The following is a 26,450-nucleotide window of genomic DNA, read 5'->3' as shown; positions in this document are numbered from 1 at the left end:
CTATAAATTTGAAGATTTGTAACTTTTATTGAGTACCTATTATGTATCAAGTATTATAAACCAAGAGCATTTCTTATGTTATCTGTTTTCGGTCTTATAACTCTCCTCTGGTCAAGGCACTGTTTTTTTCCTTTCACAATGCCAGGAACTTGTTCAGAGAAATGAAACACTTTACTCTGGACCAGTTTCTGCAAAGCAAAGGCCCTCAGCCAAGTGGTCTATTTCTGGCTTCTTTCCAGGTGCTCATGCACAAAATCTGCACAAGTACTTCCGAGCCCTTAATGACACCTACAGCATGATAATTCCTCATTCTTCTACATTTTACTTTAATCAGATCCTCTCCTTACATCTTCCTTGATATATCAGACACTCTTCTGCCTGCATCAATCTTTATGATAAATTAAATATTGAGCTGTCTGATGAATTTCTTCATACCCTAAATGTCTATGTTCCAATTCTCAGTTCATATGTTTCACTATCCCATCTCCCCTTAGATATATTATTCACAATTTTGCAATTAAAACTTAAATATTTTTAAATCAGATCAATTAGGAAATATTTCCACGAGTCACAGTAGTTTAAACATTACATCACTCTAATTTAAAGCATTTCCTTGCAAATAAATTTCTCTAGATCTTTATTTTTTTTCTTATTTAATGTTTTAGTGTTCAGGAAATACCATAGTTTAGTATAAGTAAGTGTGAAAATAGTATGTTGTTTCTGAATTTTTTAAAAGTTTTACTTTCTATTCTTAGTGTAATTATAGTAACTGAAATATGATAGATGCTCAGTAAATACTCATTGTAATCACTATTCTGTAAAACTTGCTGGTTTCAGATATGACCAGTGTGTGGATTTGAACACATCTTTTGAGAAAAAAAATAGTATTATTGAAGCAACATTAATTGTTATTATTAGAAGACTATCACAGATGCAAACTTTTTTTACTTGTTTTTCTGCTTAATAAACAATCTTTTGAATGACTTATGAAGCTTCTAAAATATTTTATAAAGATTGTATATCCTTGTTCTTTTGTCCTTTTCTGTTGCTTTGACTTCTCTTTTTACTTACCTGGGCTATAACTAAGAGCTATTCCTCCAGGCATAATATAAATCTATTGACTTTTCAATGGGCCAGTCTCTTTAAAAGCTATGTTTAATAGTCATGTGTATACTGGCAGCCAAGTCACTGTCTTCAGTGTGGTCATTATCACAAAAAGATACTGATGAATTAAAGTCATTTTGAAAAAGAAACACAAAATACTATATGACTGTTGTTTTCCTTAGGTTACATTCAATGAAAGATGTAACAATATAATAATTAAAAATAGTTGTATAGCCTTCCCTAAGCAAAAAGAAATAATTTCAAATATAATATTCGAGTTTGACTTGTATAGTTTGTAGCTCTCATTTAGGCACATTTCAAATACTATCAAGAAGGGAATGATGATACTGAGATAGTTATGCATGAAGGTGAAATGTGCTACAATGGACTCAATTAGTACCATTTATGATTATAGTTTATGTGATGTCGGTATCAGTTCATTAAAAATGTACTGAACTATCAAATCATTTCACACAGGTCATTGAACAGCAATAAAGTGATATCAGCTCTTCTCCTTTATGACTCTGAGCTGGATTTGAACCAGTGACTCACAGGAAATAGACTATGTTCTATTGTCAGTCTATAAAACACATTTATAGAGTAGTAGTATATCAATTCCTAGCATTTTACCTCTAAATTCATTTATTTTTCTTTTAAATAGAAACAATCTATTAATTGCCTTAGGAATTGCCATACACTAGGAATTCTAAAATGGTTGTAGTGGATATTACATACGTATATATTATGTAGCATATCATTTATATATTCATAATTTTAAATGTGAATAAAAGTGGTCACATGAGACATGATATTGAAAGGTCTTTTGTCTATTAAAGCAGAATCAAAATTGGATGCTGTAAGACATATAGCACAAATTTACTACTCTTGTATAATTACATGAGACATAAATCTCCACCCAACATAGCTATAAATATCACCATATCTCATGGATTACATCAGCTAAAAGAATATTTTCCAAGAGAACCCACCAGTTATACATGCTGAAATGTACAATTTTTTAATTGGAATTTATTGAGTACCCATACACATATTTTAGGACACTTCTGATAATGGCATTATGGAAATACATGCCAAAGTAATATTCTAAAAATATTTCAATTGGAATTTTCTATAAGCGATGACATAGCAATATCTAGGTCAGTGGTCAAAAATGACTTCATTGCAAAAATTACCTTACAGCCATCTAATAAACACAATGAATGATCTTCAAAAGAAATAGAATGTTGCATTATCTTATCTATGTGTGTATTCACAACAAACATTTGCACATTTCTGCTTATTTACTTTTTCTATAATTTGGTCAACTATTGTAGATATTCCTTTTGCTGCCTTGTGACATCTTTCAATAATTTAACATTTGTTTTTCATTCTTGAATTATACCAGATTGAAATGCTTTCTGAAATTTTGAGAATTAGGCATTACAGAGCAAATAGCAAATAATAAATGTTTGTTCCTAGCTTTGTCCCAAGCTTTACTTATTTTGCCTTTATCTTGTATTGTTTGTTGAAACATGTTTTGATTTTGAGTTCCGCTGCATCTGTTTTATTGGGAAGGAGTGTTAATCAGTGTGTCCTGTGGTCTTCTTTGTAGTCGCAGCGCCGCGTTACGTTTCACCTCCCCGACGGTTCCCAGGAAAGCTGCAGTGACAGTGGTCTAGGAGACCACGAGCCGGTGGGTAGTGGAACCCTGATCTCACACCCTCTTCCTCTGGTTCAGCCACAGGACGAATTCTATGACCAGGCCTCTCCGGACAAGAGGACTGAAGCAGATGGCAACTCTGACCCCAACTCTGGTGAGTCCCTTTCACAATTTTGATGACTTGGAGTTCTGATTTTCTGTGTTTTGCTTGAGTTTTAAACTGTCATTCTGGTGAAAAGGAAATGGGCATCCAGTTGCATTTTTCTTTGCATTATTGTTGTTGCATTATTTGAAATATATCAAGTCTGATGTGCTTGGTATATTGGCTATTAAATTGAATGATGCATCTTAATTTATGAACCATTCAAAAAGAAAAACATACTGCAAATAAAATCACAAGAAGACATCTGTTGCAAACGAGACATCCTAATATCAAAGATGTTAAAATGTGAAGATATTTTAGCATTCCGAATCGATCATGTGCAGTCAAATAGAATAAGGTGGATGAAGAAAAAGAGAAATATATATAAATACTATAAATATGCATACTATATATCATATGTACATTCTATTTTGAAAATCAGGAAGATGTGTGTGTGTGTGTGTGTGTGTGTGTGAGTGAAATTGCCCTGTGGAAAGATATTTTCCAATGAAAACAGATAAAAGAAAATAATGATTAAGACAAGTGTGAATAGGGGTCATACTGAATGGAGTTTATATTTTTCATCTTTTTCACCTTTGAATGACATGTTTTTAATTAATACATCAATTAAATAAAATAAGAGGGATGCAATTAGCAAATCTTTGTACTCAAAGAATTTCACCTCAGAAATCACTGCCATTTTAAAGAATGACTAGGGAAGATATTTCTTCCTGATCTTTGTAGGAAATTTGGAAAGTATTCAGATATTTTTGGTCATAATTTTACTAAAAGTAAAGTTTGTTTTAAAAGTTAATGGACTGGTTCACTGTTATTAAAATTTTTTGAAGCTTGATTCAGTAGTTATTATGTCCAATCTAAAGCAATGAGTAGAGTTTTATGTTACTCAAGTTAGATATTTTTTTCCAATTCATCTGAACTTGTATAAAACTGGTTGCCTGTAGTAAGAAGTGGGAGTAGGGAGACTTTTTTCTAATTTTCTGGCTATTCCTCTTCTACTACTATAGACATGAAAGTGCCTCTGAATATCTTTAGTTGATGCAGTAATACCTAAAGAGGTGAAAAACGTGTGAGGGCTTTCTAAACTAGTCTTGCTGTGGTAATCCAATATTGTTGTTGCTTGACTTAGAGGATTTTAAAGTGACTATTTCCAGGTGGTGATGGTGATCTTCTATATATGCAACCTGTCCTCCAAGCTGTGCCTCTGCAGATTTCTCTGAGACGTGGTTTTCTTCTCATTGAATTATATGCATGTGGAGTCACAGTTCATCTTCTGTCTCGGAGGTTTCTCCCTACTCCAGACAATCTTTTTGGAAACTTCATACCAACTCTGCTTTTCGATGTTCTGGTCTTCTATTTTGGTCTCATAATGAAAACCTAAATTCATCTTTTGACTTCATATATTTAGAATGGCTGGCCACACTTCAAATGGCAAACTTATCACCCAGCAGTTGGGTGAGCAGCCAACTCTTCTCATTACGTTTTTTTTTTTGTTGTTGTTGTTGTTGTTTTAAGCAGGCTAAGCGCCATTGAATCTAGATGATTCCATTGAATCAAACATTCCTACAGTTAAGAAATGCTTGAGGTAGACAGAACTCCTAACAATTCATTCTGAACTGATTTTATAATCTCCAGCACCCACCTCTCCAATTTCAAAACATTGCTTACTGTCATTGGGCAAATGATTTCTTAACTGGTTCTTCACCACCTGTTTCACATATGACAACAGTTGGCTCGTCTGTCTTTGGGCCTCAAATAAAACCATCCAAGACAAAAAGACTCCATTTTAAACATACTGACCCAAATTTCTTTTGGGCTTGTTTATACAGTTCACCAAAATAATTTTTAAACAAGTAAAAGCAAAAAATAACTATACAGAGTATGGTTAACTTGAACTGCCCTGGGCTGGAACTCTATTCATTATGTACAGAATTAACACAATTACTTCTTAGACCTGGGTAATAGCACAGGGCAAGCTGCCAATTGGGAGAAGACAGAAGAGATTCTAAAGTGGAAAAATGTATTGTTTCCAAGCCTGTTACAATAAGCCTCCAGAGTTTTTACCAATCTAGTTACCTGGGAAAAGAGACCCAGGGGATGACACACCCTTGCCCATTCTAACATTCAGCTCAATATGGTAACTTCACTCAATGGGCAATAAAATCTCTTTAAACTGTAGCAGTGCTCCTTGGTAGAGATCACATCATTGGGAAGAAAGAAGAGGTAGAAATGGGCTCCTGCAGTTAACTAGTTCTTAGGGCATTTAATAGGACATAAAATTTTAGCTTTCTTTATAAATGTCTAGAGCAGAAATAATTAAAATAGCCTAGAAATATTAAAATATTTATAACTAAATGTTAATTCATATTAGGGTAGGATAATGCTATATTATCTTAAAATTCTTCAGTCATGATCTTATAATTTGAAGAATTTTTTAAGACGAGAAACAAAACAGTTGAAGCAATAATCTTCAATAGTAATAATCATGCTATTTAGACATAGACTATTTCCTTTTTCATCAAAGGCGCTTCTTTCTGCTATATGGTTAATTCTTGAAGAGCCATGACTTTATAGAAATATTGCTATATCTACATAAATTGTGGATGCCAGTATTATTTGCAGAGTTTCTAAGTATTGCACCGCAGTCCTATTTTTTTTTTCAAATATAATGCTTCCTAATAGAAATTCATTAAAAATCTGCACTGATTCATAGTAACTTTTTTCATTATTTTATTTTATCAATAAATTAGTACAAATGGCAATGTGTCAGTATTTTTTGGTAACTTTTATTCATGGTTCTAAATACATACCAAAAAATGAAAACAAAAAAAAAAAATCACACATCTACACACAATGATATTGATCTACAATATTCTTCTTTCTTTCTAATTTTATACTTTTTGGTTGTTGATGTCATAAATTTTATATGATATTAAATTTGAACTTTGAAAAAATAAGGAAAGGATAAAAATCTTTACATCAATTAATATAGGTAAATTAAGTAAAGCTTTAAATTATAAAAGGTGGGTTTTAAAAATAATATATATGTATAAGCTAGAGTTGTCTGTATCTATTGTACCAGGTATGTCTCATGTCAATAATGTAGATATGCTGGCAATTTAAATTTCATTATTTCTTTTCTTTATTTTTAAACACATTTCACTGTGGCAATAAACTTCACTTCTTTTTTTTTTTTTCCTCAATTGAAGAGGGTTTATATCATGACAAAAAAAAATTGAGATTATCTATCTAGTTTAATAATCACTGAGATGTTGATTTCATTTCTTCCACGTGGGTCTCAAATGATCCTGCTTCATTCCAGTCCTCTTGGCCCCTTCAGGAATCTTGCTGTTGGTGGTGTTAACCTGAATGGACACATGTACAAGACACTCTCTGGAATCCTGGTGCAACTCTTTACTCTCTGGTTCTTCCTGGCTATCTGAATTCTGCTAGGAAATCCTGTCTAAGGACTCTTTCAACCTAACCTTCTTAAGTTACTTTGAATTCTGCCCAACAAGCTCCAAGTAGAAGGTCCCCCTCTAGTCCATTCTATTTTTCACCTCTCCTTACTCAAATGGGTAAGGATTTTAATATCTGGGATTAAGTTAGTCCCACTGTTTTATTTGCTATGTGCCCCTAGAGGCATTCCTCCTTAATCATTATTATTTTTAATCTCAGTAGCAGTGGGGGAAAAATCCATGGTGAACTTAGAAATTTTCAAAATAATATTACTTTGCAGTTTTCATACTGTTTCATCTTCTATGCAATGAATATATGATTAATATGTGCTTTAAAAGGGTCTGGTAGAGAAAAGGATACCTATACAAAGGATTAAAAACAAGTTAATATTTCAAAAGTATTTTCACAAATAATTGTGAAGATGATATTTTGTGTTTGTTGTATTGCTAACACAATGCTATTAAATTGTATAGTGGATGGATATAAAAATGATGGATAATAGTAATTATTCCTTTTTTTACAAAACAGTTTTTAAAAAGACATGTGGTGAAGAACTTTACATTAATTAGTGATTATCCTGAAAGGCAATCTCATAGGAAAGGCAAGGTACACTTGATTAGTGTATCAATTCACATAATGAATTTGTGCCCTAGAACCTCCAAAGGTGACCAATAATTTTCTTTCATAGGTGTCATAAGTGTATAAGTATTTGTGATAAATAAATAGTGAATATGGGAATGATATTGAATTATTTATTTTCTAATAATAATGATGAAATTATAGTTTTCTTAAAAGAAAGACCTTATTAGTAATGATAGATTATGTGGAATTTGTAGGAGAGATAAAATGATATCTGGAATTTGTTTTAATAATATTTCAATACATGTAATAATAAATAATAAAAATAATAAAATCATGATGGCAGTGATGGTGATGGTGGTGGAATAAATTAACCAAAGAAATGTTACTAGTTGTGGTTGGATGATATCTCTTTGAAGGATTATTTTACTATTTTAATATTTTAATGTTTCAAATTTCCCAAAAACAAAGTTAATTTTATGTGTATAGTGGGAAACTCATGTAATACTTAGACTCAATATATAAAAGATATAATTTATTTCATTTCCTATTAATCATTTTGATCCAAAGATATAATTTAGTTTACAAAGTTATTAACTAGATGTTTTTACATGGACAGAATATTTGATACATTAAAGATACATTGCAAATGGTGAAATTGCTACTAAGCAGATCTCTTCAGTAAGTATATGTATTTGTAAGATTAGAAAATAAATTAATAATTGTGTTCATTAAAGACTTTTTGAATAAAATAAATTCTTTCAAATCGCCCCTTAGAATTCAGCAGTTAAACCATTTATCATGAATCTCAGTGCTATTCAGTTTGTGTGATATGTCCAGGGAACGACAAGTATCCTGCTGGTAACAAATAGATGTGTTTCTGAGTCCTAGATATGTGTACCTGTGTGTACATGTGTCATATAGCACTGTCTTCAGTATTAGAACACTTAGACAAGTGCCCCACAAATTATGCATACACAGGCAGTCTTCCTCACACTGAGGTTTGTCATCCTTTCTGCACAAAGAATTATCCCATTCTCAAAGAGCAAAATAAATCATGTTTCCTTAAAAGTTAGCTCATTAACATGATCATATACTTCTTGTAAAATTCAGTAAAACCATTAATTCTAAGAACATAGTAAGGGGATTTTCAGTTGAAGATTATTAATTTTAACAAATATAACTAGACTGATGAAAGAATTTCACTAAGTTAAAAGTAAACAAAAACAATTATTATCTGATAAGATCTGGAACCACTTATTACCACTATTTCAGAATGAAGTCATAATCTTGTCCCACTGAGAATCATGAATAGAGTTATTTTCATATCTGTATTTCTTATAAATGTCATTTTAAAGGATTTTCTACTGTTTAGTCATGTGCAAAATTGCAGATTATATTTACTTTAGGAAAGCCCTGTCTGTCATATGCCTCTGACTCTATCTGCAGGTTTTATGAAGCAGTGGTGAACTTCTCACTAAGAATAGTTTTGGTATCTGATCATATTTATGGGTAATATTTATTGAGGTCTATTTGTGAGTCAGAAATGATAGTGAATGTTTTCATACATTGTTTATAAAATTAGTTGACAAGTAGATGAGCTGGAATATGAACTCAGAAGTGCTTGAGTACAGGACTATGCTTTTGTTATTCAGAGAACCACCTTTGATGAATGTTTTTAAGTCAGTATATAATACAGTGCAATTATTATTGACATTGAATTTTAAATACCGGGGCCTTAACTTTACTTTTTTGAATGGAAAATTGAAAATTAAATATTAGGAATGAAGGTTTATTGAACAATCTGCAAGTAAAATGAACATCTTTGAAAGCACCTATTTCCACAGGGAATTTTGAGATTGGAATAATGAAAATTTAGACCTTTGTAGAGCCGCAGATCATCTAGTATAACATTATTTTATAGAGGTATAAAAATAGAAGTGATTTGCCTGAAGTTACAAAGTTTATAAGTTATGTATAAAACTTATACTGACTCTTAATTCAGTGCTCTTTTTACTGGAATATTTTTTCTTTACCATAATATTTTCCTCAAAGAAAATTTGTATGACTGTTTGATTAGCAATTATCTCTCCCATAAATCTGTAAAGACTATTATTTGTTCACCCTTCTATTCTTCATGAGTAATAGTATCTGGCATATAGTAGGACAGCAGTGCATGTTTGTTGACTGAATAAATATGTCCCTATATCACAAACATATGAAAATGTGATTATACAAATTAAAACTATCCAGTCAACATAAAAAAAGAACAAACACTGTAAAATAGTGCATCATATTAACTGTGGTTGTCTCTACATTGAAGTAGAGATTTCAATTTCATTGAAGAAGAGCTGATTTCTTGATAACTGCCTATATTTACCACAACTTAATTATGTGTTCAAAATTAAAATTGTATTTCTAATTAGGTATCATACATTGAATGCTTCTGACAGAAACAATAAATAATTCATTTTTAATAATTTTGTACCAACTAAAAATTACATGAAATGTTATTTCTGTGAGATCTGATATACAGGAGGTAGATGTTAAGAAACTTTAAGAATTTAAAATATTTGAGCAGGAGAGATAGACTGTTATTTTAGGAAGAAAAATAAATAAGTAATAAAAATACTCCAAAAAACTGAGACAGATATAATTACCCTATCAAATTCCAATTCTAAGTAACTGCAAGAAAAAAAATTACTGCCCATAATAGGCTTTGAAAATTAAACATGGATTTGATTTATATTGCCACAGCTTTGAATTAAATGTTTTTGTGAACTGTGTTTATAATTTTTGTAGTTATCAGGTGTTAAGTTCATTATGCACATTCAAAGAAAATTGTTCAGATGGTTCATACTGTAACTTGTGTTCATTTCCCTGAGGATTTTTGTATTCAATTCAGGGTGATCCTACAAAAGTGACCCCTGAGTTAATGAATCTCAAATTCCTTAGAGAAAGATATAGAGAAAAATAAATCAGTCCTTCTGTGATTTGATATTATGGGAATAATTGTTCCAAAACTGAGTAATAAATAAAGAAAATTTAATTAGTTTTTTATCTTATAAGTTATAAAATTTTCCTCTGATATATAGTTTTTCAAATCTAAATGCAAAGCTTATCTATTAACTATGTCAACCTGATAATCAGAGTACATGTTTTTGATTAATAGTATTAGAATATAGACCAATATCTATCTATCCGTCAATCATGAATCTATCATCTATCTACCTATCTATCTATCTATCTATCTATCTATCTATCTATCTATCATCTATCTATCATCTATCTATCTTCTAGTAGTGTTGCATTACTGCATAATGAATTACCACAAAACTACTGCCTTTAACAAAACACATTTATAATCTCATGGTTTCTTTAAATCGGGAGCGTAAGAATGACTGAGTCCTCTCCTCAGGGACTCCAAAGTCTGCAATTAAGCTGTCATCCACGCTGCATTCTCATCTGTAAGCTAGCCTGTGGAAGAGTTTATTTTTTACAGGGTTAGCAGAATTCTTATGTACTTCTGGACTGAGAGGCCTTGCATCTTGTTAACTGTTAGCAGGACTCTGCTCTCAACCTCTAGTGACCCTTCAGAACTTCTCTTTGTGTGTCTCCCAGTATGAGTGTTTGCTTCTTGAATGTGAGCTAGAGAGACAATTTTGAGCATTAGATTGTAGCAAGATTCATTCTTAGATAACTTGACATAATCACAGAAATGACATTCTATCACTTTGCCATATTATGTTAACTAGAAACATGCCACAGGTTCTGTCGGCACCCAAGGTGAAGGGTGTATCATAATTGTCAACATAATCATGAAGGGTGTATCATAAGCATGAACACCAAAAGGTGGAAATGGCCATCCTCGTGTATGTCTGAATCAATCTATATAACAGTCATCCTGATAGATCTTAGAATTCAAGAGTGTTTGTAGAAGATCCTTTATTCATTTGGCTTTTTTGTGACTTACTCATTTATTTATTTATTCTGTAAACATTCCTGTAGAAGCTACTAAGTGCCAGATATTTTACAGGTCCTAAAGACAGGCATTAAAACCAAGGCTCCCTGAAATTCAAAAACAATAGCACAAACAATGACACAAAACCCCTCACAGTCATTATACTGTTCTTAATAGAACTTTGTTAGTTCAAAAGACTTATGATAACATTTTGGGGAATCTGTGAAGTTACTGAAATTGTTTTATGTATTTTGCATAAAATAGGAATGTCTTGAATAAGGAATCACTAGCAATTCTAGAGTGACACTTTATGCAAGTGACTTTAGATGAATAGGCATTGTTTAAGTAATTAAAATGTGTGTGAGCCCGTACACACATGCACAAGAAATACAGGATTCTTAATGCTGTGCGAGGTTATCACCAATTAGGAAGGAGGGAATTGTTCAGTATCTTTGGAACACATGCATGTTTGCTTAGTTTCAGCACTGGTCTCAGGTTCCTAGTCTCCAAAATGGGACAGTCAATATGTATGATAATATTGTTATACAGATTAGTTATTTTATATGAATAATTACCTAGCACAGTGCCTGAAACATTCTAGGCAATCAATAAATGGCTAGAATGAAACTATTCAAATATGTGAAAATAGATGAGATAGATCGGGACCAAATTTTGATGATGGGGAGGATAGGATAAATTCTGATAGGGTATAACAGATAAGGGAAATTAAACTTGAGGGTATTTCCAAAATTTTAATTTGTGAGGTATATTAGAAAATTAGGAAATTAAATAAATTGGAGATTAAAAGAGGAAAACTTAGACTAAAGATTAACAACTTTTTTTTTTTATTTCTCAAGTTTGAATGGCTGGACCAGGTTTTCTAGGAACTAGAAATATGATTATATATTAAAATTTAGAAGTTGATAATTAAGTAGGCAAGTGAATTCTGGGAATAAATGTGAAAATTATTAGGAGAAACAAGAACCTGAGAAATAAATTATGTCAAATGTTAGCATTTAGGACTGCCAAAGGTAAGAGCAAAGTGGAAGAAGAGCAGATAACAAAAATTAAGTGAAAACAATAAGATATCTGAAAGCTTCTGGGATATTTGAATCCTGTACATAGTGCTTTGGAAGAAATATTTGGAATTGTCATTAAAAACTCAAGCTGTAGTGTCAGAATAACCTATGACCTAACTTAATGACTTTGGGGCCACAGGATTATTGGCACATAACACTGGCTTGGTTTATAGGTATTATATTTTTGATTGTTAGTATTATCATTAGGTATTAAAAAATATAGAAAACACAAAACTTTTTTATTAATTATCTAGGAAAATTTCCCAATTAAGTTTTAAAAATTACCTTGATGAATTTTGAAATGTAAAATTGTTGTTATACATAACAAGAAAATATTCTTAAAATGCATAGGCTTGAAATTCTGAAAATCTTGTATTTTAAGTTCTTACTATGTGACTTTTTTATATTTGTCATATCTGATGAGTGTTTCCAAGACATTACAGTTTTCTAAGATTAGTAAAACTTACATAGTAAGCATATGTTCAAGAATTTGCATTGTTTTACATTAAAATAATTTTGTCCCTGACTTTAAAATATTTGTTATTGTAAGCATTCACAATATCACACTATTGTCTTATTATTATATTTAAAAATAGGTACAATGGGATGATTTCATATAAAATGTTAATATAATGTCATTAAAGCGTGAATGAAAACAACTTTCTGTTCTGAAAGTTTTAAATCTCATTAATTTCAATTATGACTTTAATTCCCAAAAAGAACTAGCTTTGAATATGTATTTATTGTACATATTTAAAAAATATTGGCATTCTTTTCCTGCATTTGAGTTTATTTAAAGGGGTCACAAATAGTATGTTTAGGATCTTAGTAGAAAAATCTACAGGAATGTTATGCCTCCTAGTGTAAAGTAAGGGTAATATCAGCTTTCACTGGACTGCATGGAATCACTTTATTTGCTACATGTTATCATGTAATTCATTCTTGTAAGGATCTTAAAGAGAAATTGCACTATTTAACCCTGGATTTGTGGTCTGCTTAGAAAAGAAATAAATGTATTATCTGTACATCTGTGTTAAAATAATGTGTGACTGATAAATAGAATAGTCAGATTAAGCCTGAAAATAGTCATACTTAAAAATCAGAAACTTACTGATTTAGTAATTCTTAGAGGCATGTAATTGAAGATATTTTAGCATCAACATAATCTAACAATAATAAATGTAAGTATATTTCCAATCTTGAAGAATATATACCCAAAAAATCAAATGAATACATGTTATCTTAATGTATAAGAATAAATGAAACTGGTGTTTTAAAGCAAGTAGAATTTTTGAAGAATCTATGGATTTTTGTCCAATATTTCTTAAATTTAACTTAATGCTATTTTTAAGCACACTTCTGTCAGTGGATTGACAATTACTCAGATTAGTGTGACTGACAAATGGCTGTCCAGCTCTTAACTTCAAAGTCAGTTAAATTAAATTTGAAATTCATATAAACAATGATTTTTTTTATTCAAAGTTGTCCCCAAAATGCAATATCGCAATATAACTTGCAATTTTTAGAATATACTTAGACTAAAAATGTATTCATTGTTTCTAATTTTCAAATTTAGTTGTTCATTCTGTACTTCATTTTTTAAATAAAGCTGGCAATTCTGAAGATTTAGTTTTTATAAAATAACATTAAATGAATTAAACAATATAATTCAAGTATTATAAGGAAATCTACCTATGCTAGGCATTTAATTATAACTAAAACTCAGAGCAATGATTATTTAACCTCACTAGTGTTGTGGGTTAGCACTGCCAACAAGAAACAGGTTCCTTTTCCTCAACAACCTCATCAGTAACACAGGGTGAGCGTGGCTCTATTTATGTCATAGATTCATTTTGCCACCTGCAATGGATTAACACCTATAACTCGCATAGAATAATTTTAAGTTTCATAGTAAACCTTTAATTTTTCTAGCTATTATGGCAAAAATTAAAGTCAAACTAAACAGTTAACTAAGCAGTCTCTTTGGCTTCTATTCTGTCCTCCTATCTAATATAAAATGAATGAAATATGAGGCCTATCTTTCCCCAAATTTTGATTTTTCACTGAGTAGTCAGAGAAATATAGTTATTGATTTTTTACTGTGTCTTGAATTATCACAATATCTTAGCTTTACACTTTACTTGCATAGTCACATTTTGTTTTTTAAAAAAATTACTTGCCCCAACACCAGTTGTTTGAAATGTTATATGCATTTAGTCTACAAGGACTTTTCAATAGTACCATGGAAGTTATCTGGTAATTTTATGGGACAAACCAAGGTATCAAGTGGGTGTAATTAGTAAGAACCAGGGGAATATTCATATTAATACTAATTAACAAGTGTTCATAAGGATATAATAAATATCCTAATCTTTGCTTGAATTGTGGACCTTTGCATATTTACCCCTGCTTTAATTGGCTAGAAAGCTTTATTTCTTTGTAATTAAAATGACCTAACTAAGAGTCAGATTTGCAAACAGGGAACATACAGTGCTTTCGACAAATTTGCCTGTTAATCTCTGCAAATAACAGTGTAGTTAAAAATAACATAATTACAATTTCAAGTTAAATGCTTATTGGAAAGAAAGAATTAAACTATGAACTTCCTAAAGTCCAGGCACGGGTTTGATTAATGTTTTTGTTAATATTTTTGGGTTTTTCTAAGAACAGGTATTTTAACATTGTTTATAATCAAATAGACAACCTTTTCAATTAGGAATAAAATAAGAAAATTTGCATGAGCTTTAAAAATATCCCTAGAATTAAAAAATAAATTTATTCAGTCAAGGAAGCAAATATATTTTGTTTTTTATAATGCTGCTTAGGCTATGTACAGTATGACAATTGTGGAACCATATCTAGAAAACAAAGACATATGTTACTTTTCTTCTGAAAGTAAGTAACATAGCCAGCTATCTCACTCTATCTTTTTAACATTCTCTTGAAAAACAAAAAACACTTGTTCCTCAAATGCCTCCAAATAGAGCTTTTGAGCAAAAGTGGTGTTTCTCCACAAAATAAGTCCAGGTTTATTTAGGAAGGTATTATACTCTCTTAGGAAGAATTGTACCTCACTGGAATATCTTCCCAAGGCCTTTTTTTTTATTATTATTATTAGAGGAGTAATTATTAAATGAAGTCAAGGAGGGTTCTTCATTCAGAAGAGAATGTTGAGTTCTGCTTTAAGCTGCTAAAGAAATAGCCATAAAATATACAGCAGTAACTCCTCAGTAATCTCTCCTACATCAAAACAGTTGTGCTATAGAAGATTATGATTTGAAATGGGAAGTTCAGGCATTTTGAGTCAGAATACACAATACAGTAAAGTCTTGATATAAATGACAAGCAACATGAGAAAAAGGAAAGGAAAATTGGTTTATAGTTTACCAATTTTGTGTGATGCTAGCACAAGCAGAAAGCTTTTAGATGCTTTAGTTCATTTGTTGTTCAAAAAACATATGGAGTAGGAAGTATTTTACAGTCTGCAGGGTCCTGGGAAAATGTGCGTCCGAAATAGACAAATTGAGATTGACACTGGCCCTGTGCTTTTTGGTTGTGTTGTGAAATCTTAAGTAGTATAAGCAGAGTCCTGAATAATCTAGTAGATAAAAAGAGCTGAAAAGTGTGATGGTCTTCACACCTAGTTCTTCTAATATGATGTTTTTAATCAAATGGAAGTTCATAAACTGAAGAGACAGTTTAAGTAATAAAAGAAGAAAAATCCGTGGGATAGTTTCATGAGTGATGTCCCAGTATTTTTAAGGACATAGGGCACATATTTTGTTCAGACAATATTTTATTTATTTTTTTGTTTTTGAAAAGAATTATTTCAGTTATTTTAAATATAAAATCAAGGGAAATGCACTAAGAATAATTATGATAATTTAGATGAATATTTGAATGAATAATTAAAAAAAATTCTCAGCAATTCAAAATTATCTGCCAGAAGTATAAAGTATTTATGCTTTATATTTTTAAACTATAAACTAATCACTGTCTTCTGTTATGTTTATTTTCACATGTTAAAATTTCACAAATTATTGATTTATATTATACTAATAGATACTTGAGTTATAGTAATAGTAACCTGTAGTGAAATAAAAAAAAAATGCAATGAAGGGATAACAATAAAATAAAACATCCACTTTTATGATATATAATATTTTAAGTTAAAAATTATATTTTTAGTAAATAACTTTATAATACAGTCAAAATGCTGTTGATACGGAAATGAAATTGTCAATTTCATTTGGAGTGTGTGTTTCTGTTTTTCTTACATCTCTGAGTTGTTTATTTGGTAACAAATGAACTGCAGGTAAATGTTCCTGATTCATTGTTAGAAAGCCTGATGTGTGGCATTGAATTTCTCATTTTCACTGAATTGCATAAGCACCCAGATTGCGTATTTCCTCCCTCTCTGGCTAAATGTCACCTTCCTTCTTGACCTTAGTTACAGTGTGATCACCCTGCACAGTTCATCAAGTAGTAGCAGCATTACTGACACACAGTGAGAGATTTCATTTGGTAGACAACAAGCTGGGGTTTCTATGAAATGAAAAGGCAGAAATAAAGGCCACCTGGAGCTGTTCTTTAGCTAATCACTTTGCTACAATTCAAGGCCATAGCCTAGAGATCATCCTCTTTCTGTTTTCCCTATTGGCAGATGTGATTTTTCTTGTCTCGCAGTTCAAGGTGCAGATTTTGAACCAAAACGTTTTAAGTGAATTTCCTAATTATGTTAGGAACTGTTACTACTATCTTCTTCTGTGGTGATGTGGAAGTCAATTTGAGCAGCATGCCTAAGGATCCCTCGGTTTGATTCTGGGTCTGAGAATTGTTGAGGGTATCCCCTGCTTGGAGGAGTTTGACAGAACTATCTTCTATTAGCCTTTTGGGTGAGATTCAAATTCTGTCTATTCCCTTTGCCTCTTTTCCAGCACTATTAGTTTGGGGAATTGGAGATTTGAGTGAATGATATAACTGGTCCTCTTATTCCAATCAGCTGGGATGAAATGTTAACAATAACCTTATACAATCTGTAAAGCAAAATGAAGGTACTTTTTAAACACTAAATTTTGAGTTTTTTTTCTCCTCCAATGTTTATTCATAAGAAATATATGAGATCATGGACCTCCCCGGTGGCGCTGTGGGTTGAGTGCCGTGCTGTGAAACTGTAAGCAGCCTTGACAGTGCGAGTTCAATCCCAGCCAGGCGGCGAGAATCCCACATGGTGCTGCAGACCTCTCCTGTTGCTCCCACTGCTCCCCTCAGCAGTGTATTTCTGCCATCTGCCTGTTCTGCCCCCCGCTCTGTCTCTGATGAACCCTCTTACCCTCCCTCACCTCTGGCTTGTATCCTGGCTCTTGTGTAAGAAAAATAAATCTTAAAAAAAAAAAAATAGAAATGTATGAGATCATATATAAATGAAACTTTGTAATTATTAAGAAATCAGTTATGGAGGCCTCCCTGATATTGCAAAAGTTTAAGTCTCAGCACTATGCAGCTAGCCACAGCCATTGCAGCACGAGTTCAATCCCCAGCCAGGGAGGGGACCAACATGGCAAAGCAGAATTCTCCTATCTTGCCCACTGTTCCCCTCAGCAGTGTATTTCAGTAGATCTGCCTGTTCTGCTCCCCACCTCTATCTCTGGTGAATCCTCTCACCGCCTGTATCCCTGGCCTGCACCCAATTCTTCTATGCATAAATAAATAAATCTTTAAAAAAAGAAAAAAGAAATCAGTTATGGTTTCCTTGAACATTTAGACTTTAAAATGTTTTCTCCAGGCCATAAGGGTGACTTACTCTTGTGTATGGAAATTACACAATAACTTGAAAGTTTAATCTTAAAAGCAGTAATGCTATATAAACTCATTTAAATTCAATTATCACTGAAACCTAACAGAACTTTACTGAAATATTTTTATCAACTTTTGTCTATCTGTACATATCCATCCATCCATCCATCCACCAACTTATCTACCTTGTGTTCTAAAGGACAAATATGGGGCATCCCTGGTGGTGCAAGGGGTTAAGCACTGCACTCTGAAGCAATCCACAGCCTTTATGGCACGAATTCTATCCCCAACTGTCCAGGGAGATTCATACACATCGAGGCAGACCTCTCCTGTCTCTCCCGCTGCTCCCTTCAGCAGTGTACTTTGGTCAGTCTGCCTGTTCTGTTCCCCACTTTGTCTCTGGTGAATCCTCTCACCCCCTGCACCTCTGGCCTGTACCCCAGCTTGTATGCATAAATAAATATTTTTTTAAAAAAGGACAAATATGGCACACAAAACATACTTTATGATGAAATATCCTGTGACCCAGATTGTTGTTCTTCTCACATTCCACTGATTGATTTATTCTTTCACTGAAACATTTGCCACTTACTTCAAAAGGATGTTTAAAGTTAGTATTTTAAAGTGTTCTAAATTTCATTTGCTTTTGTTTACTTAGATGATAATTTATCCATGTTTTCTATGAAAAAAAGATCATAATGTAAATTTATAGTCACATAATAATAAATTATTAAGTAGTCACACAAAGGACCAATTCCTTTACTGGGAAATGTTTATTATGGCTCAAGTATATACTTATTTGAAAAATCACTACCTCACAATGGCCAACATATTGCATAGTATTTCATTAAGGAGAAGTTTATATTTTAAACTTATATGCCTATAGTCAATTCAATCAAGTAAATTTTGAGACTGGTTTTTTTATTATATGGATACAGCCCTATAATATATATGATGTTGAGTCATTGTCTTCATGTCATATAATTAATGATAATAACAGTCAAATTAGAAATAATCTGTGTGAAATTCTGTATTTTCCTGCCAGAGGGAAATTTATTTTTACCTTTCCTCTGAGTAGTTCAATTTTTAGGAGCCCTGCAAATATTTTTACCTCCTTGAATTGTGATTACTGCCACTTGTTTAATGAAGAATCTAAACAATGTATAATGCAGTTCAGACTTTAATAACATTTACCATTTATTGAGAATGTGCTAAACCAGTGATAGATTAATTTTCTGACTTACACCATTCCATCCCCACTACAAACTTTTCCCACATTAAAAACAAAACAAAACAAAACAAAACAAAAAAAAACCTAATGTTTGCCTCAAGGTCACAATGTTAATAGGTGAATGATAGGCACTTGATTTTAGTTTTCTACTAAATTAACTGCCTTCTCAAGATATTCCTTAACTAATGTTTGTTTAATTTTTAATCTTAGTGTTTTTATATTTAACCAATAGTTTTTCAATAGGGTTATTTAGCATTTTCACAGAGCCATGAAAAACCAGTCAATTTGAGGGCCTCCCTGGTGGCACACTGGTTTAGCCCTGGGTTGCGAAGCCGGTTTGATCCCCGGCCACCTGGCGAGGGTCCCACATGGCCGTGCACAGACCTCTTCTGCCGCCGGCTGCTCCCCTCAGCAGTGTACTTCGGTCTTTCTGCCTGCTCTGCTCCCCGCTCTGGCTCTGGTGAATTCTCCCACCCTCCCGCGCTTCTGACTGTACCCAGTGCTTGTATAAATAAATAAATAAATCTTAAAAAAAAGTCAATTTGGAACTTCATTATTAATAGGATATGTAATCTCAGATTAATCATTAACTAAAGGAATTTCTGTGTCATATAATAAAGCAGAGCAGAACCACCATGATTTTGCTATTTAAAAAAATTTGATATAAATGTTGCAGGCTATAAGAGATTAATACAAAGATTGATTTCCTTTTTGGTTAAGTACCTTTTGGTTAAGTAGTATTTAGCTGATTTTAATATTAACTTTTAAACTATATTCAAAAAATAAATATTGCTACTTAGTCCAAGCTGATAAACCTAAAGGAAAAAAGCCACAAAGTGTTAGGTTTGCCTGTTTTAGTAAATAACTACACTGTATACTCTATCAAATTTGAATTTCAGATAAACAATGAATATTTGTTATATGTATCATGAATGATTTGAGACAAACTTATACTAAAGTTATATTTATGCTTATCTGGCAACATTACACCTGGCGGAGTATATTGATTATATCTTGCTATTATTAATTCTATTGATGATAGTTACATACAGTTCTAGATCACCATTACAATGGGAGCAGAAAGATGACCTACTAATTCATCCTACTTTCCTAAATATCAAGCAGACTTCCCTTCAGTACTAATCCCTCCAGTAAATTTTGCCAAGCACTTGTTGCTACTCAAAGTACTTATGAGCCTCTTCTATTAGAATAGAATGGAAGCCCCATGAGTTTTGTTCAGTGGTCAGTCCAGTCCTTAGAGCAATGCCTACCACACAGGAGGCATTAAATAGATGTTGATAAAATAACTATGAGTGTGCTGTCTGCATTCATACTCATAGTGGGCAATCAACATATATTTAAGACAGAAATGCATATGTTTAACCATTGATAGAAGCTCAAAAATGTTGGAGCGACCCTCTACCAAGGGCAATAAGCCAGCCATTTGATTTTACTGCCTGTCCTCCTAATACGGATCTTGTGTGTGGGAAAAAATAAGTGAGTATGTGAACCTTGTTTCTTAGCAAACTCTAATCCCAAGGACCATGAATAGATGAAAAGGCTGCCTGCAGCATAAAGAGTCATGTGAATGCTGATGGCAGCTCTTTGATTTCCATTTCACTTCCCCAAATTCCATTTTAGATGCTGCAAATCTTGACAGACCCTCAAGGAGGTGGACACCCCTGTTATCCAGAATAGTGAATTGTGCATGAAAAAATATGCTCAGTCAATATTGCTACTGGAAGAAAAAATGGCCCTAGCACATGATAAATGAATACTTCTGTCTAACACTGCGAATAACAAAAGAAAGAAAGCTGCAGTCATTAGAGTCACACATGACATTATAGAATAATGTCCTTGCATCATCAAGTCTATTAAGATAATGTATGGAAAACATGTTTAGTCATCTGGCAAAAACTGATAAATAAATAAAACTGTTAAATAAATAATCAGAGTGCCAGTTCTGCTGAATAGTCTCATGTGGACACTTCATTTACTGTTTAGCTGAAGGCTGAACAGGACAGAGCAGGCGCCAAGTAGACAATAACTTTTAAATATAGATGAGGCTCTATTATTACGTCTGCAGTTCAATATTTGTAAAACTGCTTGTAAAAGTCATGCATGGTCTTTTGGATTTTTCCTCATTTGTCCTTTTCTTTTTTGTCCTTTCATTTAGAACTTTAATTTTCAATATTTTATTCAACATCTTAACATATCACAAGAATACAAGGACCCCTTGGTATATCACAACGGGTTATATATATATATATATATATATATATATATATATATTACATGCTGACGTTCATCACTATCAAAATTCAGCTTCTTCATAAACACAATGAGTCTGTCCTGAGCATATCTTGGTCAGTTTTGTCATAATCATTACTTTGATCAATTATTTGACCAATATTATGAAAATAATACAAAAGAATCTGTAAACAAATCCAATTCATTGAAAACTTCATATAGTTGTGATAGTGCAGTAAATTTGGATGAAAGATATATTTGATCAGCCATAAATATTCTAGTCATTAACTTTATTGTGTTAATATAAAGCATTTCAGAGAAAATAGTTTGTTGTAATATACTTTAGATTGCAAGGATTCAGGTGTCTCACTTTCTCCTAATACCCAGAAACCTACTAAATGCCACAATTTAATCAATATCTTACTACCTCATCTAGCTAGAACTTTGCAGCCCTATTTAAAAGCAAGAATTAAGACAGAAGAGATATTATGGAAAGTGATGCAGTTGTTGCCCAACTAACAGAGACAATGTTGGGAGAATATGCATAAAATATACATAAAAACATTGTTAAAATATGGTTTTCATTGAATGGATATAACAGAATTATTTATTCTACCTTTCTATTAACTTTAATTGTATATATAAACACTATGTTCATTTATAATTAGGGAAAGTAAACCTCATTAATGCTTTTTAAAAAATTTATTTCTATATATTGGACTAACAATTTTTGGTAAGGTAGAATAGTTCACTCTAAAGAGTATTGATCAACAACACTCATTAGAATCATACAAAATAAGAGAGTGATGTTAATTTTAAAATAGTATCAGTTATTCATAAGACTTTCCCTGAACACATAGATACTTCTTTTTTTACATTTAGATAGCAAAAAGAATAGAGAAGCTGAAAAAAAGTACTTATCCCATTATTGCAATGAATTGATAAAAATAAATGTCCACACATACAGCTGTTTACCCATCTATATTCTCATTTGCCTTTTTAGAATATTCCATTTTGCAAAGAAGATTGCAGTATGAAAAATCATATATTTAGTCAGGTGCAGTAGAAAAGCTTAGATTCAACCTGAAAAGGAGCCTGTCCTTTTGAAGGATGCAGAAGGGCACTGTGCTGCAGAAAGAGTTGCTGACAGACTCAATAGAAGCATAAAATAACAAAAAGCCAGAAACAGGGAAGTGTGAAAGTGAGGAAGAATAGAACCTAGGTTAGGACTCACGTTGAGGAACTAAACTTTGGAATAGGAATTTAATAACTAAAACTATAAAATTATAATATAAAAGCAGTATTTATATTTATAAAGAAAATTCAAGACAGCTATCATACAGGAAAAGAAAATGCAGTTGCAGCCATGTGTAATAAAATAATTTTACCAAAGAAGGCAAGTAAAATAAGAAGCATTGAAATTTAATTGAACAGACAAAAGTTATGATTTGTTTGGTAATATTCATGTATCTGAGTTTTTGAACTGCACAATTAAATAAGGAAACCTTAAATAAAGGAGAAATTCTATAGATAACTAAAATGGGAACCTCTTCAAAAGATAGCTGCGACACCAAAAATATGCCACACTTTTTTTCAACTTTTACATTTTGACTTCTGTCACAATCTGAGATGACAGGGCACATGTAGGGTGAAATGGCTGAGCTGTGTGTCGTGATGTAAATGCCAGACACAAATGTGGTGAAAGGGAATTTTTTTTTAAATAATGAAATACACGAACATTCAAATATTTCTTAATTCTCTAAGTATTAGTTTCAATGTGTAAGTTATATATGTATGTTTGATCACATATATTTTAATGATAATCCTTGGATGTACATTAAATACATTGAATTATTTCTCAATGTGTCATTATACTTTATACTGAATACATCCAAAGAATTATGATTTCTTAAATACAAATTAATTTTGAATATAAAATTTAAATTAAAATTTAAAAAATTTTATGGTTCTTATGTTCATATTCTCCAACTTTTAGGTAGCTCACGTGCTCTTTAGCTCAGTTGGCTAAACTTATTAGATTTCCATGTGTTTATTAGTCTGCATGTAAATAGTACTAAGACATGTATTAGTCAATATTTTTTAACTTCCCTACTTTTTTGAGCTCATATGATTCATTTTCTTGAGTGTGTTCCCAGAATATTTCCATCTGATAAAACAACCTTTTCAGAAAATGTCATTAACAAATAAAATGCTCCTTAAGATATTTGACTCCATTTAAGAGCAATACTATTACATAACTGAGTCATGAAAGATTTATTATCACAATTAAGTCAATCACAGTCCTCATAGGTTAGTAGCCTGATTGTGTAACACTTCCCTCACCCTCACCAAATAAAGTGAAGTCAATTTTATAGTATTCAGTGAAACTAATGTTTAATATCTACATTAGTCAGATTAAGAATTAATTGCACTTACATGAAAATAACTCATCATCCTCTAGCACAATTTCTCCTAAGTTGCACATTTGTATATGTGCATGTGCTTGTGTTTTAAATAATAGACCAAAAAAAAATTAAGATTCTGTACAAGACTTTGCATATATTTTTTCTAAGATTTATTCATTTATTTATACAAGCACTGGGTACAGTCAGAAGTGTGGGAGGGTGAGAGAATTTACCAGAGACAGAGTGGGGAACAGAACAGGCATACTGACAAAATACACTGCTGAGGGGAGCACTGCTGGCCCGGCAGGAGAGGTCTGTCCCGCCACGAGGGACCCTCGCTGGTGGCAGGGGATGGAGGCTGGGGGTGGAGGCTGGGGATCTAACTGGCGCTGCAGAGGCTGAGGGCAGCTTTGCAGCCCAGCGCTCAACTGCTGTGCCACCAGGGGAGGCCCAATGCTTTGCATATTTTTAAAGACAGGCAAAAGGCACCAGTAGTTATTGAAAGGAAAAAGTCTCTTAAAACTCTATTTGTTGGGAAAAAATCCAGAAGTCATTAGCTCTAGCCCATAGTTATCATCTAAATGCATTATCTATGTGACATAGACATTTTATGAATAAAATATAACTTTTTTTTTTTCTTCTGGTGGGACCCTCGCCAGCAGCCGGGGATCCAACCGGCACTACAGAGGCTGTGGGCAGCCTTGCAGCCCAGTGCTCAACCGCTGCACCACCAGGGGAGCCCCAAATATAACCAAATTTTAAATGATGCTTCATATTAAACCAGTATTTTGTTAAAATATGAATTCTTAGAAGCATATAAGTGAAGTCCAGGTTTATCCCTGGGAAATATTTATTTATTTTTTTTAACAAAGGCAATGACATAGAATCATGAAATACATAGAGTCATATTCTACCTCCCCCTCACCACTATCCTTCGGATTTTAGTATAATTAAGAGAAGAAACATAAAAATCTTAAGGCTAAGAGTTCTCAAGTAAATTAATGTGTTCCCTGGGATTTATAATTTCAGTCTTAATGTATAAATTTAGAGAAAAAAAGAACAATTATAATATAGTATAAAGTTTGTTCTTTAAAAAAAAACTTTGTTCATCTAAAATTTTATTATACTTGAATTTTCTTAAACACATAAAAAAGTTTAGGAATACATTCTAATGGCAATGTCTATACCAATATCCATAATTGCTACTCACAAAATGTAAAGCACAAAACATATATGACAATATAATACTGTAGTTGTGCAGAATATGTAACAGGCTCAACTCCTAATTGCTGGTATAGGACAATTAAATATTTTTTTCATGCACATACACAAAATGTTAGTAGAAAAATGTGTAATTACAGAATTGCTTGAAGTGCTTTTAGTTTGTATTTATCTTTTGTCAGCTTATTAGGAACATAAGAAAACCAGTCAGCAGAAACAATAACAGAATAAAATATGATTTTTTTTATTTTCTGGAAAAACAATTAAAATTCTATACTCTAAAATGTTAGATAATTACTCAGTAGCTTTTGTGGTACTCAAAAATTTTCTTTGAATTGTCATACAGTGAATTCATTTATTTTTATTTTTTAAAAAGATTTATTTATTCATGTGTACAAAGACTGGGGTACAGACCAGAGGTGCGCAGGGTGTGGCGGGGTGGGGGGTGAGAGGATTCACCAGAGACAGAGTGGGAAGCAGAACAGGCAGACTGGCTGAAATAAACTATAAACTGCTGAGGGAAGTAGAGGGCAAGGCAGAAGAGGTCTGTTTTGCTATGTGGGGTACCTCCCTGGTCAGCCTGGGATCTTGAACTTGTGCTGCAGTAGCTGCCCATAGCTTCACAGTGCTGTGTTTAACCCCTTGCACCCCATACAATGAATTTAAAGTCATGGTTCTGATCATGAAACTTTACACTCAATATTGAACACTGCAGAATTTGAATCACTGTGGAAAGCTACACAGTTCTTTCTTAGTCTACTGTTTTAATAAACTTGTTAAAATTAGATGCAGGAGAGCTGTTTAATTTCATTTCCGGAATGTATGCACTATTCATTCATTTATGCTTTCATTAATTTAAAATCTACTGAGGACTTATAGGTAACTGGGAAAGCAAATATAAGTGAAATATAGTCTCAATTTGAAAAGTGCTATAATTGAGATAATGAGACATTTGCAAGCATGACATCATATCAGTCAGGAGGCTTATCAATGTTAAACACTGAAATTGAAACCTAATCCTGAAATCTTGCTTTAATACAAACTTAAGAAAAATATATTAGAATAAAATCAATTACATAAAAATTGAAGTACAAAAACATTGTTTCTGGCATTTCCACTTTTGTATATATAGATCAGTCACAAAATTAAGTAGATAGCATTGGCACAATTAAATGATATCGCATGGCTTAAATTTTGTTAAATAATGATATGTAATATAATATATACTTAAATATTTTTCAAGAAGAAAAAGCAGTTGTAATGTAAACAAAATATCATTATTTTATTTAATAACTTCTAAGAGTTGGAAAGGAAAAAATGTGTATGGCACTACATATGAAACAGTTTAAAATTAAATTATTTTGAAAGGTCCATGAAGATGACTTTGCCAAAGAAGCCATGTCAAATTTCCATTTAGAAGTAACAAGAAAAATAAATGACATGATTTTAAATTGCTCACTTGATGTTGTTGCTACAATAGGGAGACTCTAAGGAAAGCTAGCATTCTCTTAATTATATGCTACTTTGGTGATCACTGTCTATCCT

General features: G+C 32.2%; 1 protein-coding gene across 4 annotated transcripts in view; it reads left to right on the top strand.

Annotated features, from left to right (window-relative positions):
• PCDH9 (protocadherin 9) overlaps positions 1-26,450 on the top strand; it is a gene marked incomplete at both ends in the record, with an annotated part of 868,640 nt that overhangs the window by 545,345 nt on the left and 296,845 nt on the right. For 2 of the 4 annotated variants that reach the window (XM_084235629.1, XM_084235628.1), the window contains one exon: positions 2,843-2,918. In XM_084235629.1, the coding sequence (XP_084091755.1) occupies positions 2,843-2,918 (76 nt within the window). Of the gene's footprint in view, positions 1-2,716; positions 2,919-26,450 lie in introns of all 4 variants that reach the window. The other 2 variants (XM_084235627.1, XM_084235626.1) reach the window with 1 other exon arrangement.

The sequence above is a fragment of the Talpa europaea genome (assembly GCF_964194135.1).
Source record: "Talpa europaea genome assembly, chromosome: 6".
In the NCBI taxonomy this organism is placed as follows: domain Eukaryota; kingdom Metazoa; phylum Chordata; class Mammalia; order Eulipotyphla; family Talpidae; genus Talpa; species Talpa europaea.
The sequence above is the reverse complement of the archived record's forward strand: the minus strand, read 5'-3'. Positions and strand labels throughout refer to the sequence as shown.